This window comes from Camelus ferus, chromosome 35 (genome assembly GCF_009834535.1).
Source record: "Camelus ferus isolate YT-003-E chromosome 35, BCGSAC_Cfer_1.0, whole genome shotgun sequence".
In the NCBI taxonomy this organism is placed as follows: Eukaryota; Metazoa; Chordata; class Mammalia; order Artiodactyla; family Camelidae; genus Camelus; species Camelus ferus.
In genome coordinates this window covers 26,671,212-26,695,763 of record NC_045730.1, presented here as the reverse complement: position 1 = coordinate 26,695,763, position 24,552 = coordinate 26,671,212, and the positions used below count along the sequence as shown (strand labels likewise).

The 24,552-nt window shown below is 41.8% G+C and overlaps 1 protein-coding gene across 1 annotated transcript in view; it reads left to right on the top strand.

Moving 5' to 3' along the window:
• The window catches only part of CCDC7 (coiled-coil domain containing 7), a 193,243-nt gene that overhangs the window by 103,349 nt on the left and 65,342 nt on the right, over window positions 1-24,552 (top strand). The window contains exons 16-20 of the mRNA XM_032474099.1: window positions 2,966-3,214; window positions 4,033-4,105; window positions 10,427-10,525; window positions 11,002-11,130; window positions 21,766-21,876. Of these exons, the coding sequence (XP_032329990.1) occupies window positions 2,966-3,214; window positions 4,033-4,105; window positions 10,427-10,525; window positions 11,002-11,130; window positions 21,766-21,876 (661 nt within the window). The remainder of the gene's footprint in view (window positions 1-2,965; window positions 3,215-4,032; window positions 4,106-10,426; window positions 10,526-11,001; window positions 11,131-21,765; window positions 21,877-24,552) is intronic.

The window sequence follows — 24,552 nt, the reverse complement described above, 5'->3', positions numbered from 1 at the left end:
CTTTTCAGTATTCAAAGAACCTAAATAACCAGCCACCCCTGGTGTAAGTGCCAGGAGGATGTGTCCTGTTAACACTTTCCTTTGCAGCTTTCCCTTATCAGGATGATGTTTAGCATTTGTGAAATTTAAAACAGGGAACATTCCATGTCAATTTTTATCATATATCCACATACAGGAGCTACAAAATACAAAGCCATGAAAATAATTCCCCTTTTGTCCTCGTTGCACATTTATACTAGCTGTGAACTTAGCATTTACAGGGTTAACACTACCGCTGCAGGGGAATCACAGGTGAGACAGGGAACTGGTCGGTGCCTCGGCAGTGGCAGGGCAGGCTGAAGGGAACGCTGGCGTCCCTCCTCCTCCACCTCCACGCCCGCTTCTTCCTCTGGTTTATTTAAAGCATTGTTTCAGCTCTAGGAGCTAATGTAACTTTTCTTTTTCCACCCAGAGGAGAGAGAAACCACAAACTAATTTTTATTGCCTTTGGCCCATCCAGGGCTCACTTTTGGGAAATTTTCCGGTCCTCTCTCCTCCCACTTGGTGGAGAAACAAAAACCAGAGACATCACCCAGGCTGCACCTTTTCCCCTCGCTTTACTCAGCACCAGAAGAGCAGCCAGGGGATCCAGTAAGTCAGTTCTTCTGGAGTTGAATGTACCCTGTTCAGACTCCGTAGGTACCTTTACCTCTCACACCAGGCAGCGGCTCAGCTGCTGTTTCATACAGAGCAACTGCCTGGTGGTCAAAAGTTAGTCATATCCCATCCCAGCCTTTCACGACTCCTTTTCCCCCTGTTGTAGTGAGTCAGGGGCCATTGTAGTGAATCTCACTTCTGATGGCAGCTGTTTTGGGGATCCCCAAGAGCATCCTTAGGTACAGTGATTTGCTAGGAGGACTCAGAGGACTCAGTACACAGTCATCATGGTGTTACAGGAAGAGGATACAAAGCAAACTCAGTAAAGGGAGAAGGCACGTGGGGCAAAGTCTGGGAAAAATCGGGTATCAGCACGTGAGAGTCCCGTCTCGGTGAAGCCGCGCTGGATGCTCTTCCTCCCTCCAGCAGCGCACTGTGGCAGCAAGCTCCTGAGACACTCGGTACCCAGGGCTGTTACTGGTGGGTGGTCAGACAGACCGAAAACCAGACTCCTAGAAGTCCACATCGTTTGTACAGTCTGGGCCCAGGGAGGCACTCTGGCAAGTTTCAGGGTGGCGGGAACCCTGGCAAGCTCCCGGACGCCAGCCGGGAGCCAGCCTTATAGGGAGGACCTCCCGAGGCTGGACGTCTCCACGCGGCTCACCTCCTTTCTGCACACTGTGTAGGACTCTCAGTGCCGAGTAAGCATAGGGAGGCTTGAGGTCTCACCCTCGGGGGAGCTGAGGAGGACAGGGCTGCAGCTCCAGCCTCTGTCTCAGTTTGTTCTATCTGTAACTCTTAACAACCATGCCAAACTTTGTGTCAACCCAGTAGTTTCCCTCCCTTCTTTTGCTTCAAGGCCAGCTGTAGAGCAGCTCATCCCAGCAGTTTTCTCCAGCCCCTTTCAGGCTTTGCTGTTGGCCTGGGAACTGCCAGCCATACTCATGCCATTTTTTCCAGACTTCACTGAATCTGACCTCTTTCTCCTTCTTTAGGTAAAGAGTGCTCTAGCCACCTGCTTACAACTTACTGCTCCATGTCTGCCTTTTGTAGCAAATCTCTTGCTCCAGCATGTCTAAGAAATATTCCTCTTTCTGGGCTCTTGTCTCTGGATTAATTATGTGGCTGTCCCATCTACCTGGGAGTCCCAAAGCCAGTGTTTGCCCATTTTGGTAGGTTGGGCTGGATCCCAGAGTTACTGGCTGAAGGGCCGTGGTGACCTGGAGCTGGTGTCGGCTTGCTGGTGGGTGGGCTGGGTCCTACCACGGCAGGCTGTAGGCTGTGGTGGTCCTGGGGCTGGTATCTGCTCAGTGATGGACAGGGACATGTCCCAAGGTGGCTGTGAGCTCAGGGGGTCTTAAGGCAGCTGGTGGTATGCACCTGCCTGGAGAGCTTCCTGTTCCTAGGTGTCTGAATTCTGGTGCTGACAGACGGGAGGGTAGGGCTGGGTCCCAGTGCTGGTGAGCTAGAGGCCGTGTTCCAAAGTGGCTCCCGGCACCACCAGTGCCACGTAATGGAATGAGCTCACTCAAACGGCCGCCAATGTCTGTGTCCCCATGGGGGGCTCCGATGCCTCCTGCCTCTGCAAGGCTCTCCAAGATCAGCAGGTGGGTCTGACCCAGGCTCCTTTCAAGTTACTGCTTCTGCCCTGAGTCCTGGGGGCGTGAGGTTGTGTGTGTTTCCTTTTAGAGTGGAGTCTATTTCCCGTAGCCCACCGACTCTCCCGAAAGTGAGTCCCACTGGTCTTCAAAGCCACATGCTCTAGGGCTCATCCTCTTGGTGCAGGACCCCTGGGCAGGGGAGCCCGAAGTGGGTTTGGCCCGCTGGCTCCTCCGGGAGACCCTGTGCACACATAGCTGTCTTCCCTGTGTGGCCTGTCTGCTTGGGGTGCACGTCTCCTTTGTACCATGACTCTGCCCTTCCTGCTTAGCTTGTCGTGGTTCGTCCTTTGTGTCTTTAGTGGGTCTTTTGTGTTGATCTTCCTGCTTTTCCCATCAGTAGTTGCTCTGTAAATAGGTATGATTTTGGTGTGCCTGTGAGGGGAGGTGAACTCAGGGTCTCCCATTCTGCATCCTGGCCACGCTGAGCCCGTGTGTGTGTCTGGAAGCCCAGTAGGTGTCTTGGCTTCCTATCCAGCTTCACTTCATGTTTGTGTTAATATTCACTAATGAACACCTGTAACTGTGTATTCACTATTCTTATAGATTGTGAACATGAGTCTTCAGTTACAAATAAAAAAATGTTCTTCAGATAACCTAATGCAGACGTTTAGTAATTCTAAACCTCAGAGAAGGGAAGAGCTAGCCCTGATACTTCAGATCTTTCACAGATCCTCGAGTCTCAGGACGGATCACATTTTCTGAAGAGTTCAGATGACGTTTTAGCTGATGGAGATCTCTTCCATATACTTTCATCAGAGACCCGTGGTAAATCATTTACAGGAGTATTACCGAGCAAGGAAATGGAAGAGTCACAGTCTCCCAGAGCATCACTTCCAGGGAGTGACAGACCAACAGCACCATTCGTCGCCCCCACTGTTGTTATTAAAAGAAAGCCACTGGAGACTGACATCTCAAAGGTGAGACACAGTGCAGTAACTTGGAAGCTATTCATTTTGTGTTGCTAGACCCCTTCAGTGCTGTTGGTAAGTGTTCATTCAAAACATCAGCATTTCTTACTTAAACAGAATAAAACGTTTGCCTTTGGATACAACCTGTGTTACATTTAGGATTTTAAAGTGATATTTGGGAATCAAGGGAATATTTTAAAATAAAAATTGTAATCTGTATCAACAAAGAAGTTGTGGCTTAGAGCTTTAATGATAAATTAAAAGACATACTTTCTGACTGAGACAGAAATTTTTATTTCACGTTAATACACAAAAATGAGTTTTCTTTGTTAAGGTATTTGTGAAAGCATAGTCATTTTGAAATAACTTTATATGCCTTAAACGAACCCTAGAAAATTATTAGAATTGCTTTTGTTAAAATAGTGTTTAATTAAGAAATTCTTGGTGTAAAAATTCTGGGAAGAAGAGAAGTGAAACTATGGCCATACATATTTAACATATGGTCACAATGTTTTTACTGTAGAAGTTATTAAAGTGGCCTTATAAAAATAATTTTGTAAAGCCGCTTGAGTTTGTCTAGAGATTGAATCACGTGAAGATATAAATCTAAACTAGAATCATAATAAAAAGTTATTGACACGATTTACTTGGAATGATTTAAGAGGAAGAGCCCAGTAGTGCTCAGGACCCTGCCACACTCCAAGATTCCCAGATGCCAGGAAGAAGTGAAAAGTCAGATGTTTCTGTGATGACAGAGCAGATATCAAAGACAGTAATTAAAGTTCTGAAATGTATAATCTGTGATTATTTTAACTTTTGTTCTTAAGGCTACCATTTCAGAAGAGAATTTACAAAGTAAGACTGAAAAACAGACTTACCAAGAAGAAAGAGAATTGGATGGTAAGATTTCCTGTTTCATAAGATGAAAATGTTAATGATTGTGTGTTCCCATATTATAACTCTAAATAAATGAATCAAGAACATGACTTAAACAGAGAAATAACTTCTTAGACAGTCGTAAGGTAATATACAAGTATATTGACCAGTATATAAAAATTAACCTGCTGAGTTTACATATTACTCAGTCTATCTCCACTAAAATTTATGTAAAAGGGCCTTGATGGCTCTGCCTCAACCAAATGACAGCGTTGAGCGTTATGAGTCCTTAACGTGGTATTACGCCAAAGGCCATCAGGGTACAGCAGGAAAAAAGGTGACTTGAGTAATTACTTGTTTAGCTTGATTCTTTAGGTGTTTTATGTGTAACATATTTTTTAAAATAGTAAATCTGTTCTTTTTTCCAACATACATGGCTTTTGTGACCGACCCTTGTCTGATTGCATTGGCCTGGACTTCCAAACAGAATTAAATGATTGTGATGCAGAGGGAGGGCTGTGCTCTTCTTCTGTGCACTGAAGCGAGAATGCCTTTACCTGCCCCCTAGGATGATTGCTTGTCTGAGATGAATATGTCTTCTTATGGTCAGGACACTTTCTTTTGTTCATGGTTCTTAAATGAATTTTTACCAGTAGTTGAACAGAATTTATAATCAATTGACAAAAAATTTTTTTCATTGTGGTAAAATATACATAACATAAAGTGACATTTAATCATCTTTAAAGTATACGATTCAGTGGCATTAAGTACATTCACAGCGTTGTGCAGCCGTCACCACATCTGTTTCCACCACTTTCCATCACCCAGTAAGGAACTTGCTGGGCAATGACTCCCATGCACGCCTCCATCCAGCCCCCGCTCACCTCTAACTTGACTTTCTGTCTCTATGAACTTGCCTGTTATGTTTCATGTAAGTGGAATCATACAATATTTGTCCTTTTGTGTCTGGCCTGTTTCACTTAGCATAATGTTTTCAAGGTTCATCCACATTGAAGCATGTGTCAGAATTTTGTCACTTTTTGTGGCTGAACAATATTCATTGTGTGTACATACCACATTTTGTTTATCCATTCATCTGCTGATGGACTTTCAGGTTGATTCCCCCTTTTTGGCTATTGTTCATAATGCTGCAATGAACATGGTGTTGTTTAAACCTCTGTTTTCAGTTGTTCAGGTAGGAGTGTAACTACTGGATCATAAGGTAATTCTGTTCGGCTTTTGGAGGACCTGCACAGCTGTTTTCCATAGTGACTGCACCATTGTGTGTTCCAGTAGCAGAGTACAAGGAGTCGCATCCTTGCCAGCACTTGCTTTCCTTTTTCTTTAAGTTCTGGTGATTCTCGTAGGCGTGAAGTGTATCTCACTGTGATTTTGATTCACATTTCTCCGATTACTAAAGATGTTAAGCGTCTTTGTGTGTGCTTGTTGGGAATTTGTTGGTAATCTTTGGCAAAAGATTGGAAAAAATGTCCATAGAACTCCTTGACCCATTTTTTAATTGATTTGTTTGTTTTGCTGAATTGTAGAGGTTCTTTATATATTCTGGATATTAAACCATTTTGGCTATTAGAGACCCTTTGCAATTGCATATGAATTTTTGAATCAATTTTTTTCCATTTTTGCAAATAGGCCTTTCAGATTTTGATAAGGAATGCACTCAATCTATAGATGGCCTTGGGAAGTATTGCCGTCTTAATAACACTAGTCTTCCGATCCATGAACCCAGGGTGCCTTTCCATGTATTTAGTTTACTTTAGCAATGTTTGGTAGTTTTCAGTGTACAGTTCTTGTAATTCCTTGGCTAATCGTTTTCCTAAGTATGCTACTCTTTTTGATACTCTAGTAAAGAGAATTTTTTTCTTTATTTTTAGATTACTCATGGCTGACGTTTAGAAATTACAACTGATTTTCCGTGCTCATCTTGTATTCTGAACCTTTGCTGAATTTATTAACTTCAGTGTTTTTATGCAGGGTCTTCGGGGTTTTCTGTACATAGGATCACATTACTGTGAATAGAGATAGTTTCACTTCTTCCTTGCTATGTTGGCTGCCTTTGATTTCCTTTTGTTTTCTCATTGCTCTGGGTAGAACGTCTAGTACAGTGTTGAACAGGGGTGGGAGAAACGGAGGTCTTTGTCTTGTTCCTAGTCTTTGTGGGGAAGTTTTCAGTTTTTCAGCATTGAGTAGGATGTTAGCTGTGGGTTATCATAAATGCCTTTATCATGTTGATATTTTATTCTCAGTGTCCTTTTTTTTTAAAAAAAAAAAAAAACCTTAACGGGGTGTCAGATTTTGTCAAATGTATCTTCTGCATCATTTGAGATGGTTACATGTTTTTTCCCCTTGCTCTCTTAACGTGGTGTATTACATTGGTTTTCTTATGTTGAAGTGCATTTGCATTCCTCGAGTAGATCTCATTTGGTCTTGGTATATAGTCCATTTAATATGTTACTGGATTTGGTTTTCTGGTATTTTGTTGAGTAGTTTTGCATCTGTATTTATAAGGGATATTGGTCTGCAATTTTCTTTCTTTTTTTTTTTTAATAGTGTTTTTATCTGGCTTCAGTAACAGGTAATGTTGGACTCCTAGAGTGATTTAGGAAGTTTTCCCTACTACTCTGTCTTTTGAAAGAATTTGAGAAGGATTGGTATTAATTATTCTTTAAGAGTTTGGTAGAAGTCACCAGTGAAGCCATCCATTCTTAGACTTTTTTTCATTGGGAAGTTTTTGGCTATTGATTCGGTTCCTTACTAGTTACAGGTATTTTCAGATTTTCTCCTCCTTCATGGTTCAGTCTTAGTAGGTTGCTGTTTCTAAGGATTTGTTCATTACATTTTGATTATTCAATTTGTTGGCATACAATGATTCACAGAATTGACTTAAAATCTTTTTTGCTTTGTAAAATTTATTCTAGTGTTCTGGCCTGCATTTCTTGTTTTAGCTGTTTGAGTTTTCTCTCTTTTTCCTTAGCTAATCTAGCTAAAAGATCGTCCGTTGTATCCTTATGTTGAATTTGGCTGGCTTGTACCCATTTCCATGAATAGAATAAGGTTTAAGTGATGCCCTGCGCCTTCTGCATGGCTCTTTTGGAATTTGCTCAGTCTTGGCAAGCTCATGTTACAGGAAGGCCACACACAGGTCTTCTGATCAGTAGTCCCAGTTGAGGCAAACATGTGAGTGATGACACTTCTAGCTTACATTGTACTTCCAGTTACAGAAGTTTTATTTTGATTAAGTCCAGTTTATCTGCATTTTCATTAGTCACATGGACTTTTGGTGCCATATGCAAGGAACTATTGCCTAACCTAAGGTTGTAAAAATTTACCCTTATATTTTCTTCTAAGAGTTTCATTATTTTGACTCATATTTATGTGTACAGTCCACTTTGAGTTGTACATAGTGTGACACTGGGATCCACTTCATTCTCTTACATGTGGGTATTTAGTAGTTCCCACCATCATTTGTTGGAAAGACTCATCTCTCCTCACTGATTTTCCTTCATGCCCTTTTGGAAAATCAGTTAATCATAAATAAATGTGAGGGTTTATTTCTGAACTCAGTTCTATTCCATCAGTATCTACGACTGTGCTTATTGCTAATATCACATTATTTTGATTATTATAGTAAGTTTTTAAATTGGGAAGTGGGAGTTCTCCAACTTTCTTCTTCTTCAAGATTGTTTTGGGTATTCTAGGTCCCTTAAATTTCTGTATGAGTTTTAGTATCACCTTACCCTTTTCTGCAAAATAGCCATCTGGGATTTTGCTAGGGATTAAACTGAGTCTGTAGATCATTTGGAGTGTATTGTGATTTTAACAATATTAAGTCTAATGTATCCATAACCAAGGATGTCTTTCATTTTATTGTATCTTATTTAATTACTTTCAGTGATGTTTTGTAGTTTTCAGTGTACAAGTCTTACACTTTTTTGTTAAATATATTAAGTGTTTTACTGATTTTGATAGTATTGAAAATGGGATTATTTTTCTTAATTTTATTTTCCAGTTATTTCTAGTGTATTGAAGTCCAGTTGAGTCAGTATGTTGATCCTATAATCTGAAACCTTTGCTGAATGTATTTATTAAAGTAGATTTTGAGTCTTTTGATTGTGTGTGTATTTCTATTTACAACACCTACGAGAAGAGATAGTTTAATTTTTTTCTTTACAGCATTGCTCTTTTATTTCTTTTTCTTGCCCAGTCGCCCTAGCTAGGAACTCTATTACATTTTGTCTTTTACTCTGTTAATAAGGTTTAGTACATTTAGTGATTTATTTTTGCTTATTAAAGCAACCAAGTGTTTCTGGGGTTGTTAATTTTCTCTATTGTTTTTCTCTTCTCTATTGTATTTATTTCTGCTCTGGTTTTTATTTCTTGCTTCCTTTTGCTTGCTTTGGGTTTAGTTTGTTTGCTGATTGTGGGCTCTCTTGTTTTTCAAAATGAGGTGTTTAGAGCTATACATTTTCCTCTAAGCACCACTTTAACTGTTCCATAAATTTTGGTATATTTTTGTTTTCCTTTATTTCAAACTGTTTTCTAGTTCCCTTGTGATTTCTTCTTTGACCTATTGGTCATTTAGGAGTGTGTTGTTTAATTCTTACTTGTTTGTGGATTTCCCTAATCTCCTTCTGTTGCTGACTTCTGATGTCATTCTACAGAGTGTAAGGAACCTACCTCATATGATGTCAATCCTATTCAACTTACTGAGGTTTGATTTATAGCCTAGCATAGTGTGTATCTTGTCAAATGTTCCACATGCATTTGAGAAGAACATGTGTTCAGCTTTTGTTGGAGGGATATAGATATCTGTAGACCTCTGCAGGGCTCTAGTTAATTTATAGTGTTGTTCAGTCATTCTGTCTCCTGCTTGATCTTAGTTGCTTTATCCATTAAATTGGGGGTACTGAAATCTCCAAATAGTATTGTTGAAATGTCTGTCTGTAATTGCGTATGGTGAATCATGAATATCACACATAAGATTTTGGCCTGGAGCCGGACTCCTCAGTACACACACACGCACATTCATACGTATATATACCTACATGCACATATATGCGTATACATATAAATAGCCATGTTTAGAAATCAAGAGTTCTCATGAACATCTTCAGTTCCAGTCCATCCCCTCCGGTCGTGCTTTTCCTTTCCTTTCTTTTGTATGTATATGTCCTTTCTTCCACAGTGCACTGTGCTTGACTCTGAACAACAGCATCACATCTACTCATTTGATGGATCCTATAATGCTGCTAAGTTTGTTTCAGAGTTGCTCACCACATAGCCTTAGGAAAACCAACCTGCTGGAAGGATTTCATGACTTTGCCTGCATCTCGCGCTCTTGACTCGGCCAGCCTGTGCGCCAGATTTGTACTCTTGGGTTACTTGAATTAGTGCTTTGTTTGTCCCTTCAGAAGATTTGTTTGTTTATTTATTTTCAGTTTTGCTTCCCTTTTATTATTCTATTGATTTAATTTTATTTTGGGGGGAATATGTACAACATTAACCTACTTCTCAAAGTATAATTATGCAAAAGGTATGTAGTTGCCCCCTCGGTATCCACAGGGGTTGGTTCCAGGACCCTCCTGGGTACCAGTGTCCACAGATGCTCAGGTCTCTTGTGCAGAATGGTGTAGTGTTTGCACAGGACCTGTCCTCATCCTCCATATACTTTATTTTTTTCTCCCATGTACTTTAAATCATCTCTAGATGATAATACCTAAGACAATGTACATGCTATGCAAATAGTTACAAATACAATGGAAATTTTGTGTTGCCAGCACGTGGCAAATTAAGGTTTTCATTTTTGGAACTTTCTGGAATTTTTTTTCTGGGTATTTGCAATCTGCAGTTGGTTGAATCTGCGGATGTGGAACCTGCAGATGCAGAGGGCAGCTGTCCTTAGAGAAATACCTCCGGCATTCCTTCCCTTCACAGTCCCCAGCCCTCCTGTACCACCCCCTTGAAGGGAACTAAGTATATTGCTTTCTGACTTATCTTTCTTGTGTTTCATTTTGTAAAAGTAAATGTCTGTTTCTTTCCATTCCACCCCCCTCCTTTCCCATTTGTTCTTACTCAAAAGATAGCATACTAGGTATCCTCTTTTTCATTTTTTTCACTGCACATTGTGTCCTGGAAATGATAAAACAGCTTAAAACACAACTTCATTAGAACTGTTCTCACAATTTTCGTGCCAGATCTAGCATTATGGTAAATTAATTGTAACTATAAAAATGAGACAAAATGCTGCTGTGTACTTGTTTTACATCTAGAGATTTCTCAGTAAATCTGTTTTTCTGTTTAGTGGACTAAATGAGTCTCTTTATGCAGCTCAGGATGAGGAGTCAGATGGCAGCCTTCTGCCTGAGAATGAAGTACTGTCAAAACCTGACACACCAATGTTGAGACAACGAGGAAACAGACGCACTGGTAAGAATGATAATCATGGGTATCTTTAAATTATTTTAAGTTAAGTTTATCAAAAGATCTTTTTTTCCTTTGGATTTCTTTAAATAATGGGTAAAACAACTAAGATCAAGAAGGAAATAGAATAATTGAACAGCACTCTAAAAATGTTTGTGCATGTATTTTGTAAACAGTTTACATTTTGATGTTAATCATGAATACCCTAAGATAACTAAAGAACTGACATGGAAGCTTTGGTACCTTTTGTTTGGTATTTGCGTGGTGAGTGTAACAAGACTGTGTGACGAGACTGCCTCCACACACACTCGTGAAAACTACTCACACCAGTTTCCCACTTCACTATCATGGTCTGTTTAAGTAGATAGTTTGCTGCTGTAGCTTTGCAGTCCTCTTCCTGTAAAGTTGCACAAATTAGAAGACATTTTGGTGATTACTTGGCATATCCAGAAGTTTCATAATAGATCTGTTTTTCTGTTTAGCATTTCTTATAACTGAGCCAAATGATATGCTGTCTGTTAGAGATCAATGGCCTGCGGGCATAGCTTTAATGTTAAGAAGCCAACTTCAAATTAAGAATCTCAGAGCTGCTGGAAGTGACAGTTTCGATAGTAAGTAACTAACTTAAACTCTTGTAAAATTATTTTCAACTAAATTCAGCAGAGCTTTGTTCCATGGTTCATGGATATGTCTCCCACTGTTTTGCCCGTTGGTGATTTATCTGTGTGCTCTATAATTCCTGAGTTAGCTGGGTTAAATTCCCTGCTAAGATTATGGATTTCTCTCTTTCTTCTTATGTTTGGTCAAGTTTTGCTTTCTATCTTATCATACTTCATTATTGACATTTACGTAAATTTAAAATTAATAAGTTTCCTAAAGGACAGACCTTTTCATCCCAGTAAAGGGAACTCCTTGATCATTTTTACAGTTTTTGTTTGTATTTTTTTACTACCATGCTTGCTATTAATGTGGCCCTAACGTCTGGCTGGTTGTTTGCACGACACATTTTTTCTATCCTGTTGCGTTAACCTTTGTGTATCATTACGATTTTTCTGTGTCTCTAGTATATAGTATAGTATATAGTATGTAGTATAGCTTGTACTGTATATTTTTCAAATTCAGCCTGATTCTTTGTCTTTTAATTAGCACTCATAATCACACTTGGTCAAATTTTGATATTCTGAGATTTAAGTTACACCATTTTCTTTGTGCTTCCTGCCTGATAACTTTCTTTTAGTCTTGTTTCTGCTTTTTATTTTTAAATCGTTACATATTTTTTCTTAGACATATCTGGTACCCCCAGTTTAAACTTTATTGTAAAGTGTGACTATGCCAAGAAAACTAGAGAATATCAACCAATATTAAATTATTAGTTAAAATTTTTTGATATCCCAGAGTATCTAAAAAATAACAAGGCTGGTTCTGTTTGCTCAAGTGAAAACGTATATAGTCACATATGTTTATAGTTAAGTAGGTAGTGTCTTTTAGTAGTTTATTACCACAAAGTATGCTTTGCTTGTATCATTGAACAATGTGAGAAGGTATTGGGTAATTAACATGTGTTGCGTATGGTACTGATACCACACGTCTGGTTCTCTACTTAGTGCATTTAGAAGTCTTCTTACAGCTCAGAGTGTGAGTAAAGTATCAGATGAAAATATTTTGCCTAATACTTGGAGCTGCTAGAAAGAAAAGACTCAGTAGTAAATATGATAATTATAAAAATTATTAATTTATTTTTAAAATTAATTGATTTTAAATCAAGTAAAATTTGAATCATGAATGTATAGCCTGATACAACCTTATAAACATCACTGTAAAGTTTTTAAAACTTATATTATTTAAATTTTTTATTTCTTGGTATTCTTAAATTTGTTGTTTGTTCTACCATTTACTGAGTGATGCACATTGAATTCTATTACTATGATTTTGGATTTATCTATTTCTCCTTGTAGTACTGCCTGTGTTATTAGTTGTATACAAATTTTTAAAAGTACATATTTCTGCTGAATTCAATGTTTTATTTATATTAAAGAGACCATCTTAATCTTTGGTAAGGTCCTTGATCTTAAATTCTACTTTGTCTGACATTGACAGAACTATAGAGGATTTATTTTGGTTAATATAGGCATAGCATATCTTTTTTTCATATATTTTCTTTCCACCTTTCTGTATTTTGTATTTTCTACATTTCTAAATGTAAACTTTGGTGGTATGTCTTACAAGCAGTTTTTAGTCAGATTGCTTATAAATCCAATGTGACTTTACTTGTTTCTAGAACATGTAATCTGTTTACAATTATTGTAACTATTGATATATTTGAATTTAAATATTTTGAAGTACTTTCTGTTTTTTCCCCACTAATCCATTTTTCTTTTTAAAATATGTTGAATCATTATTTTTATTTATTCCAATTTCTAAATCAATTATGTTTTAAAATGTGAAAACTTAAAAAAACTCAGTATGCTTGGAAAAATGAAGTCTGTTTTCAGCTTTCTAAGTGTGTGTATGAAACAGCAATGCCTACTCCTGCTTTCAGTAAAAACACTCTCATGGTTAGTTACACTTCATAGTCTGGACTTACTTTTTAATCATTTAAAAAATTGTGGTCATTTGCTTAAATTACTGTAAAAATGAAAGGAAACTTTGGTGGTTCTTAATAATTCAGAGGCTTCAGAATAAAACAGTTTAATGTTTTAGTGGATCAAAAACTTCTGAAAAAAATGGACATCAGGTAGTTTTAACCTCAAAAATCCCATCTCAAATTAAGAATTGTGGAAGCTCAAAAACTGGTTTTGACAATTTCACTATGATATGTTTACGTGTGGATCTCTTTGATTGCACTTTGAGTTTGTTGAGCTTCTTTATGTGAAGATTAGAGTTTTTCATAATTGGAGAAGTTAATGATTATTATTCTTCACAAATTCTTTCTTCTTTCTTTCCTGTTCCTCTGAGGTGCCCATTACACATATGTTGGTACTCTTGTTTCCGCCAGTCTCTGAGGCTCTGTGCATTTTTCTTCATCCCTCTCTCTTTCTGACCCTTTGACTGGACAGTCTCAGTTTACCTCTAGTTTCACTGACTTGTTGCCTCTTTAGTCCTGCCTTTGGTTCCCTCTTGGCATTTCAGTCACTGTTCTTTCTGCTCTAGAATTTCTTCTTGATTCTTTAACAGATTTCTGTCATATTATTGATATTCTCTGATGGTGAGATATAATTTTTATACTTTCCTTTAATTCTTTAGACATGGTTTCTTTTAGTTATTTGAACATATTTATAAAAGCTGGTTAAAAATCTTTCTCTAGTAAGTTCAGTGTTTGGGCTTCCTCACTGAGAGTTTCTGTTGACTGCTTCTCTTCTGTACTGTGTATTGGCTGCTTTGTTTCTTCTCATGCCTCATTTTTTAAATTGAAGACTAGCCATTTTAAATATAATATGCAACTATGGAGATCAGGTTACTCCCCTTCCCCAGGGTTTGGTGTTTTTATTTATTTTATTGCTTAGTGAGTTTATTGGACTACTCTATAAATTCTGTACAACTGTAGTTGTAAGCCTGTTGATTTACAAGGGAGCAGTGGACCTGGGAAGAGGAGAGTGGAATTAGGGAATAGTCACATGCTGGAAGGCTCACTGGTTTTACCAAGAATCAGTCATTTTAAAAAAATGCTTCTCAGATTACTGCAGGCCTTTATTTAAAACATGGAGTTCTGAAAATGCTGACTTTGTTGGGTTTTGGCCAGTATTTTCTTTGCTTCCACGGAGGAGTAGGTTTCAGTGTTTTTATTCTGCTAATGCATCAGTACTTTGGAGTGTTGCCTTGGATGGTATGAATATTACCATTTTTGATTGTGGTTATCTTTTAGGAAGTTTTTCTTCAGAAATAATTTTAAATTTATAGAAAAGTTAAAATAATTAGTACAAAGAAAACCTGTATGTCCTTCATCTAGATCATTAAAATTTTTTCCATTTGCTTTTTTGTCTTTATCATTTGCTCTTTTATGTAGTATAATCAGTTACGTATGTGTATATAGCATATTTTTTCTGAACTATTTGAAAACAAGTTGCGTACATCATAGCCCTGATACTTCAGCATGTATTTCCTAGGTTTAAGCTTATTTTCTGTATAGCCACGATACAATTTTAAATTGCAGTAAACTTAAGATTAATGTAATACTTTTTTAAACCTACCATTCATAATCCAGCATTTGTCATTTTACCCAATATTATCCTTTATGACATATTTTTCTTTCCAGTACAGAATCTAGTCTAGTGTCAGGTGTTGCATGTAGTTGTTATGTTTCTAGGCTTCTTCAGTCTAGAATATTTCCTTAGCTTTTCTTTGTCTTTTTTTGACATTAACATTTTTGAAGGATATTGACTAAAGAAAGGGTCCTCATTTTGGACTTGTCTGATGTAATTCTTAGGTCATCACATCCAGCGCTGCACTGTGTATATCCGTCATTAATCTGTGATTTTAATAATGATCACCTGTCAACGTGCTTTCTGATTTCTCTACCTTACTATTTTTTCCTTATCTAGTAATAAGTAATCTATCAAAGATAGTTTAAGATCATGCAGATATCCTATTCCCTGTCAAAATTGCCTAGATTCAGGATGTGTCGCAATGCTTCCCTGAACTAATCTCTGCTTTGACGCTTCCACGATGGTGGTTCCCCCACTCCGGCACCACCTCTGTGTTCGAGCAGTTGGCACCTGGTCTGCCCTGCCCTCACCCGCACTTCTTCCTTCCTCCACTTACTGTTTTACTGTCGATGTGAAGCTGTGGATTCTCGTCTTCTCTGCGGTTTTATAGCTCATACTTTTCTTCTTTTTTAGTTCTAAAATTACCCTAGCATTGGCAAGTAGGAATTTATTCAAGATAATTTCTGTGTCCTTATATGACCCCAGTGCTCCTAGTCACTGAGAAACGCCCTGCTATTTAGTATGACAAGATGTCCCTCGCCAACTTGCACGTTTCCTGTCTCATAGCTGATGTCAGCTGTTGTTCCTAGGAGCCTTGATGGTTTTAAGTGGGAAATGTTGTTAGAAACAAAGATCCGATTGTTCCCATGGGGTGTCTTTGAGGTGTTCTGAGCACCCAGACTAGAAAATACACACAAACACGTGCGTATATCCTAACATACATGTACATATTCATGCATACATAGACCTGCACACATACTTGTGCGTACGTGCATGTATGTACACACAGCCATATTTAGAAGTGATGAATTCCTGCAGATGCTTCTGGTTCCAATCCACCCCTCAGGCGTGTCCTTTCCTCCCTCTGTGCACGGCATCCTTTCTTTCATGGTGTAAATCCTAACTCTGTACAACATCCGCCTGTTTACTCGCTTGTCCTGTGTGGCCCTGACGTTGCTTATAACTGATTAGCTCACACCAGTAGGAAAACAAACCAGGTAGAAGAGTCCATGATTTTATTGCTCTTACCAGAGACGGAGATATGACGCTGTGTTCATGAGTTACTTGGATCAGGGCTTGGTTTCTTTTTTAGTTCATTTGGTTCAGTTCTTAAGTTGCTTTCATGTTTAGTGCTCTCTTCACATCCTTGTTAGTATAATTGGGGGGGGGGGATATGCAGAATATTCACCTACTTCTAAGAGAGAGACAGAGAGAGCTAGAGCACGTGCGCGCACGCACATCCTTTCCTGAACCCCTCCGCCAGCTTCCTCCGTTTGCCTTCTGTTGTGTGGGACTGTCGGTATTGTTTTCTGCTTTATCATTCCTGTTTCATTGTGTAATGTAAGTGCTTCTGTATTTTTCTCAGTTTCCCCCCTAACTTCCCCTCCTTTCTTACTTACCTCAAAGGTATTACACTGGATACCTGCTTTTTCACTTTTATTTTTCACTTGACATTCTCTCTTGGAAATTCTTTCATGTCAGTTTGGGAGAACTTTTTTATTCACTTTATGGCTATGTGTACAGCTGTTTATGTCAGATTATGTACCATTATTTATACCACATCATAGACTATAGTATATATCTTGGGTTATTCAAAGAATAAGTGATGGATATTTTAGGTGGTTTTGAATATTATGCAACTATAAATGATGCTATAATGAGTAACCTTGTGCATATGTGTTTTCATTATTTGGCCTATGATTATATAGTAACAAAGTATGAATAACAAAACATGAGATTTACAGAAATGTGTTCAAAACACTCATTAAAACTTCTCTCGATTTTCATGTCATATCTAGCACTATGGTAATTTATTTTTAACTTTATCAAAATGAAAGATAATTCTGCTGTACACTTGTATGAGGTTGGAGTCTAGGTATTTCATAGTAGATCTGTTTTTTGATTTAGTAGATTCAGTGCATTTCTTTATGTAGGTTATGATGAAGTGTCAGATGAAAAGGATTCAGTAGCAAAAACTCAAATGCCTGTAAAGAAGCAAAGAACTCTCAAGAGTGAAAGACTCTCTAGTAGGTTTAGTGATCATCAATATTATCAGACACACGGTTTGCAAGTGTCTCCCCCTATTCTGTAGGTTGTTTCTTTACTCTCCTGGTTGTTTCCTTGGCTGTGCAGAAGCTGTTTAGTATGATGCAATCATGTTCATTTTGTTTCTGTTAGTTGTATTTTGGGGGTTGTTAAAAAAAAAGATCATAAGTAACTTCACATTATTTTAAATTAAACTCCTCAGAAGATCTTTTTTATTTGCTTCCTGGAGATGTATTTCAGCTTATACTTTGTGGAAATTTTACATGTTGATTTGAAGTGTGAGTACCCTAAGATGACCAGAGAACAGAGGTGAAATTACTGATACAGTTTAGTTGGAATTCCTGATCGTAAGACTGTTCCACGTTCAGTATCTGTGAAGGGCAATCCCTTAACAGGTGGATAGTTGACTCGCAAAGGGTGTGTGCCTTTCAGCCAGCCCTGGGAGATTCCTGCTGCAAAAGGCCAACAGACCTCTGACCTGTGTCAGTGTCCTTTTGCAGTAGTTCCAGTGGGTGAAGAGATGTTGCTGAGCTCAGTCACCAGCAAGCAGCAGGGGTCAGAGAGGCCCAGGGAAGGCAGCGTGGGTGGCCTGTTGGAAGTCCTCTGGAGCGTCTTGCTGGTTGGGTTTCCACTCAGAGGGAACAACCCTTATGCTCACCCCGTGCATGTGAGCCGTCAGGTCCCTGCGGGAAGAACGCAAGTATGTTAGTAGTCAGAGTCCCACCAGCCTTCAGGCTCTGTATAACTTGGGGAAGAGAGGGCCAAGAGATTTGCAGACGTCTCCTCTGGAATAAGATGTTACATTTGCTGTAGGTCACATGGCCTGGAGTTTCACTTGGACATGAGGCCCTTGTCTGTATTAATGGCCCAGCCGCGTTGCCCCATGTGGATGAGCAGGAGTGCAGCCCTGTGGGATGGCGCCTTTGTCTGGGCCCCCCAGAGGGATGCTGTCAGTGTAGTGGAAGGCTAGGAGTCCCTCTGAGTGGGCTTTGTCCATGTCCTGCCCGACTGGCTGAAGACACGCAGATGGGGAACTTAGGGAGCCCTGGGGAAGGACGTTAGTGGCATATTTCAGTTACCCCTACATTAGGGTTCACTGATCCTGTCATGTGCATGAAGAGGGTTGCTGTGTGCCAGGTCTCTTCCTCTTGGGCGACAGCATCCACGGCAGGCACAGCGTTCGTGCCTCCTTGGTACTGGCACTTTGTGCAGCCTTAATCAGCCCCCAGACCGTCGTGCGTAAGCCACGCGGGGCTGCTGAGTGGAGAAATCGTCCATGGAATGTGCTGGCTTCTGTAAGCTCAGCAGCAAGGACACGTTTGTTGTTTACACCCAGGTGGTCAGTATTGCTTTTGGAAGATAGGGGCACTGGATTCTGGTCATTGGGTGGCTGAAGATTCTCCGCCTGTTAACATATCCTAACTTCAGCAAATCCCATCAGAATTTAGAGTGAGTGAGAGTGCTGGGTCACATAAATGGCACATCTCTGCCAACAGTGCATTCAGTAGTAGAGGCGGTAACAATGGAATGGACCAGAGTCTGGCCGGAGGAGGTTTCTGTCGGTGCTGGTGGCCCCAGATCAGACAGCATGGTTTGTTTTCCCCTCATCCTGTTGTGAGGCTGGTAGGGACTATGGTTACTAGTGTACAGGTGTCCAGAAAGCCCCAGAAGTACGATTACCCTCCACCTGCAGTGTGAACTTCGTCCGTGGAACGGGCCCTCGTGTCTTCCCTGGGGACGTAGGTGCATCGGTGTAACCCCATGCTGTTTGTTTGGATTGGCAGCTGCAGTCGGGATGAGTGTGTGTGGCGGTGTCTGATGCATCTCGGGGTTGACTGAGGGGGAGCAGCACCTGCTGTATACACGGCGGCCACCACAGAGTGGGCCCTAGTGGGCCTACCCGTGGGGTCCTCACAGCCCGTAATCTGACCAGCGCTCTGCCTTGGCGGGGAGCATTACTTTACTCCTCTGGGGACCCTAAGTTACGGCTGTTGCCCACGTCATCCAGGAGAGGGAGCATTATCACCATTTTTACATCACTTTTCCTTTCTGGGCAGCAGCCAATTTTTGTGTGCCTGAAACTTTGCCAACTAAGATCTGACTGTGTGACAACTGATGGCCACAGCTTATGGGGAGACTTGATTGAGCTTGGTAACCAGCGAGAGTCACAGAAGCGAACCTAGTAACCTGGGTCTGGTGCGACCCACTCTTTGGGGTTCTCTCCGGGTCAGTGGAAGAAGTGTTCCAAAGCCCTTTTACGTTCTTTCTCACTGAAAGCAGGGGTCTCACTGTCAGGCCTCACAACTAACAGTGGTCGGAGAGTGTGACTGAGCTTGTAGGGTCTCTGATGACATCTGGTCCACCTGGAGAACCGTAGCCATTAACCTGGGAACTGCTGCCCTCACTTTCTCAGCCCTGAGGTCAGAGGGACATCAGGGGAAGTTGACCAGAGCTTGGAGGCTAAAGTGAAGGACCAGTGTTCCCCTCAAACTGACAGTCGTATTTAACAGTTCTCGAGAACCTTCTGGGGTGCTCTGCGGCCTCACCAGCGCTCCTCGAGATGCACTGGCATGACTGGCAGAGGTTCCCATTGGAGCCTCACCCTCTGGAGTGCTGCTTTTGCCCAGCCCCAGTGACCCACCTGTTCCCCGGCACCTCCTGCCCCAGGGTGACCCACCTGTTCCCCAACACCTCCTGCCCCAGTGACCCACCTGTTCCCTGGCACCTCCTGCCCCAGGGTGACCCACCTGTTCTCCGACACCTCCTGCCCCAGGGTGACCCACCTGTTCCCCGGCACCTCCTGCCCCAGGGTGACCCACCTGTTTTCTGACACCTACGAGTGCTGTGTAGGGTCTACAGGGATTTTACTTTTTTGGAAAAGCATTTTGTTCTGTTGATCAGTTTGCTCACTGTACCAGAGAGAGAGCTGCCAGTTGCCAAGTTGGCCAATTAAGATAACAAACCAAACAAAGTAAAAGTAAGCATTTATTCACTTAGCCTGATATAGTATAACAGGAATCTAAACAGAAAAGGGCTGAAGCTCTACCAGTCTGCATTTTCCAGCACTGGTCAAGGGTCAGGTGTGTCATTAGAGACAGGAGAGGGTAGGGCAGCATTTCCCTGGCCCACACAAAAGGCTCCTGCTGTTTGAAAGAGCCCTGGGCCCTGGGCCCTGAAGGTTGACAAGGCAGAGTTGAGAGTGGATGAGTACTTTACCCTGAGTCAGACTGTGAAAAGTGCCTTCCAGGTGCACCTAATAAGGTGGTCTAGGCAGAGGCGTCTGAGCAGTGCAGTGTCTCAGGAGGCCTCCGAGTGGAGGTGCCTGGGCTGGAACGCAGGTGCGTGTGGGACCCTGGTCAGCTGGAGTAGGGGCTCGGGGTCGGCAGCGGTGCACGCAGGACTGCGCGTCGCGTCAGCGTGGGCTGGAGGCTTCTGCTATGCGGACTCCAGTCATTCTGTGAGTTCCTGTGGGGCTGAGAGGTCACACACAGGATGTGCACACACACATCCATCCACACGTATACCTGCGAACACAGACACACTTTGGAATCCTGCGCTCTTCCTGGCCCCTCAGCTCCAGCTGGCCCCTCAGGGCTCGTTCCTGCCTCCCTCCACCCTCTATGTGTGTCCTTGCACAGTGGCTTCCAGCAGCATCAGCACGTTTAAACGCTCACTCCTTCCTGTAGCACTTCTAAAATTGCTCACAACAGCCTAGCTGACGCCACCAGGAAAACGCCCACTGACATTTTTGTGGATGTTTTTTACATCCCACTCTCTTGCCCAAGGCTGAGAGTGTGTCGAGTCCTGTTGGTAAGGTGCTTGGCTTTGTGCTTCTCTTTTCCTTCAGCAAGTTCGTTACGTTGGCTTTCAGTTTTAGTCTTCATTTTTATATTTTTTAATTAAATTTAATTTTCTAGTGTGTGTGGCTACTTTTAACTCTTTTCCTAGGAGTCTCTCTCCTGCTTCTTCTCAGGAACTGTGTTGGTGGCTTCTGCTACGTTCCTCAGCCTGTGAGCTCCTGCTCCTCCGTCATTTGCACAGCTTCATACTTCCGCAGCTCTGATGCGTCATGGCACTCGCCTTTGTTTTCAGCAGCCTTTAACTTGGGACCCAGCTCTGCAGCTGTCCCCATCCAACTCACCAGGTCAGGCAAGACAGAAACCAGTGCCGCAGGCACTGCCTAGACATGCCAGAAAGTTGCATGCAAGTTTCACTCTTTTTACCCCAGTGGAGGAGCTGGAAATTAGAAGGCTTCCTTGTGATTGTGGCGCACTGTGCAGGGCAGGTGGGGAGGGCTACGATGGGCAAGATGCCATGAGCTTTCCTACCCTTTTTGGTGCAGGTTTTCTTGGTAAATAATCCACATAAGTGATGAAGATTCTTAACTGGTTTCTAGAGTTCACATCAAGGTATTTTGGCCGGTGTATGTTGCTACCTCTGTGTCCATGGGGGAAAGAGGGCCTTGGAGCTTCTTTAGTCCTCTGTCTTGCTGGTGTTTGATGCTGTATTTAAGCTTTAACTTACATGAAAAGCTTAGGAAAAAGAGAAATAATATAAAGCATATTTGATGCCTAGGATTTTTAATAAAATGTTGAGACACTTTCAACATATACCAACTAAGACTCTTCTATTTTCATATTAGATCTGGCATTATGGTAATCTACATATGACTATAAAAATGAGGAAAATGTATGCTGTGCATAAATCTCTGTAAATGTGAGTTAGGGGTCTCACAGTAGATCTGTCTTTCTGTTTGATTATGTGCTTCTCCTTAAGTAGCTCAGGATAAGGTACCAGATGGAAATCTTACATATGAGCATCAAGCCTTACCATCGACAACACAAGAGCAAGCAAACACACAAAGGACACCTGGAGGTGAAACAGACGTTAGTAAGTATGATAATTTCAGATAAATTTAAATTATTTTGATTAAGCTCGGCAGATTTTTTTATTTCATGAATATGTGTCTGACATTACATTTTATGCAACATTTCTCGTTTCTTGGACCATCGTTGTAAATACGCTAAGACCATTAGACAACAAAAGTCAGAGAGTTCATAGCTTTCGCTGGTATTGCCAGTTGTATTGTTTCACAGCCGTGGGGCATACAGTCGGACACTCAGTTTCAGAGCAATAATTTTCTTGCAGGAGGACACGTACCTTCCAGCAGGCTGGAAGAGCAGAGGGCGCCGCGCCCTGTGGCAGTAGTCTTCTGCCACAGACTGTGACTGGTGAGCAGAACTGTTGCTGAGAGCTGTAACTCAAACAGCAACTGGGGATCAGTGGGTGCAAGGGAAGGGTATCCTGAGAGGCCTGTTGGGGAGCCTCAAGTGCCTCCTCTGTGGCTCCACTGAAAGGAGTGGTCTTTTTGGTAACCTAATGGGCAGATGCCACCAAGAACCCCCGTAAGGAAGATGAGAGTGCCGGTAGCCAAACATCCCACTCACCGCGGGGCCTCGCTTTCATTTGCTGAGGTGGAGGGGGCCGGGGCTTGGCAGGCTTCCTCTTTGGAATGGGAGGTTACAGGTCACGCCCAGGGGCTTCGGTTAGGTGCTGGGTAACTGTAGTAATGGTCCAGCCACGTTGCTGCATGTGGGTCAGGAGGACCACTGGCCCTTGTTTGGTGGTGCCCTTGGGGGATGTGCTCCCTCTGGGTGCAGGATGTTTCCCAGGCATGGCTGTCTGATGACGGAGAGTTGAGTTTATTTAGCTTTCTGGAAGGACATCAGTGAGGCGTTGCAATCCATTCCCCATGTGGCAAGCTGACCGTGATGCTGCCTCGGGTGTTTCATTGTCTGTTATAAAACACCAAATCCCCTCACCTGGACAGTAGCTTCTGTGGCAGTCACAACGTCACAGACAGCTGGTGCCTGGGACTGCGTCACTGAGCTGCCAGTCGTCACTGGAGCTGTGCACACACAAGGACCTATGCCCAGGTCCACTGAGCTGTTGAATGAAGAAGCAATCTCAGGGACAGTTTCTGCTTCATTAAGCTGACCAGTAAGGACAATTACTTATTCTTCTTCCTTAGGCATTTCTTTTTGGGAAGCAAGGCACTAGATTCTGGTAGTTGGGCGGTGTCACAGCCTTCCGCCCGTCTTGCTAAAGTGGCAGTTTCCATCAGGACTTAGGGGTGGTGCAGGTGGGGCTTCGTGTTAGCAGTACAGCTATACCAATGATACGTTCTGTAGCGGGGGCCACAGCATAGGGATTTTGAGGTGGCCTGAGTGGGCACACTGTTGATGTGGGGTCTGGGGAGTTTTCCCGTGGTTGGTGGCTTTGGACGACCACCTCAGCGTTATCACTGCCCCCTCACCGGGTGTTGGGGGTTGTGCGGAACACAGTGGTCAGAGCACCAGCACCCCAAAGGCCCGGGCATGCAGTTCTCCTGCACGTCTCTGCTGAACTCTGACTTCAGCACAAGTCCTCACATTCCCCCTGGGTACCTGGGGCCTGCCCTAACCTGTGGTCTTGTTTATTCTGAAACCCATAACATCTTGGTAGAAGTTGGGAGAGTGCTCTGATTTGTGGTGCGTGTCCCTGGGAAAAGCAGAAGCGTGGTGTCTGCGTTAGTCCGGCTCGCCTCACCCCACTGCCCGGTCCTTGGTACACAGCCCATCAGTCTGCTCCTTTGAGACCCTGTTTTGGGGTAAACACACGCTTTGATCTCTTTAAGGCCTTTGCCCACATGGTCCAGGAGGGGTTACTACCCTGCCGTTTTTACATCACTCTCTCTTCTGATCAGTCATTTTTTCCTGGCGTTATCCACTACTATGTGTCCAGAAAGTTGTCAGTTAAGGTCAAGGTTATGTTGTGTTCCACTGCACACATATGCTACATCTTCTTTATCCATTCATCTAGTGATGTGCGCTTAGGGTGCTTCCGTATCTTGGCAGTTATAAATAGTGTTGCTGTTAATAGTGGGGTGTATATATCTTTTTGAATTAATGTTTTTGTTTTTCTCAGATATATGCCCAGGAGTGGAATTGCTGGGCCATATGGTGGTTCTACTTTTTGGTTTTTGAGAAACCTCCATATTATTTTCCATAGTGGCTGCACCAATTTGCATTCCCACCAAGAGTGTACAAGGGTTCCCTTTTCTCTGCATCCTTGCCAACATTTATGTTTGTGTTGTTTTTGATGGTGGCCATTCTGACAGGTGTGAGATGGTGTCTCATTGTGATTCTGAGTTGCATTTTCCTGATATTAGTGATGTTGAGCAACTTTTCATGTTCCTGTTGGCTGTCTGCTTTTCCTCTTTTGGAAAAGTGTCTGTTCAGTTCTTCTGCCCATATTTTAAATGGGTTAGTTGGTAGTTTGTTTGCTTTTTAACTGAAGTACAGTTGATTTAAAATGTTGGAAAAAAGATTATGTTGTAGACCAATTTCCCAGACCTTATGAAGATGTTTGATTGAGTTTGGTGTCCAGGAGTAGTGGCACAAATGAACCAAGAAACCTGAGTCTGGTTAAAAAAAAAAATTCTCATCATCTACATCATTATTCCTTCACTGTGTATCCTGGTACCACCAGGGTGGCTCATGGAGTCCCTGTGGTCTTTTCAAGTAC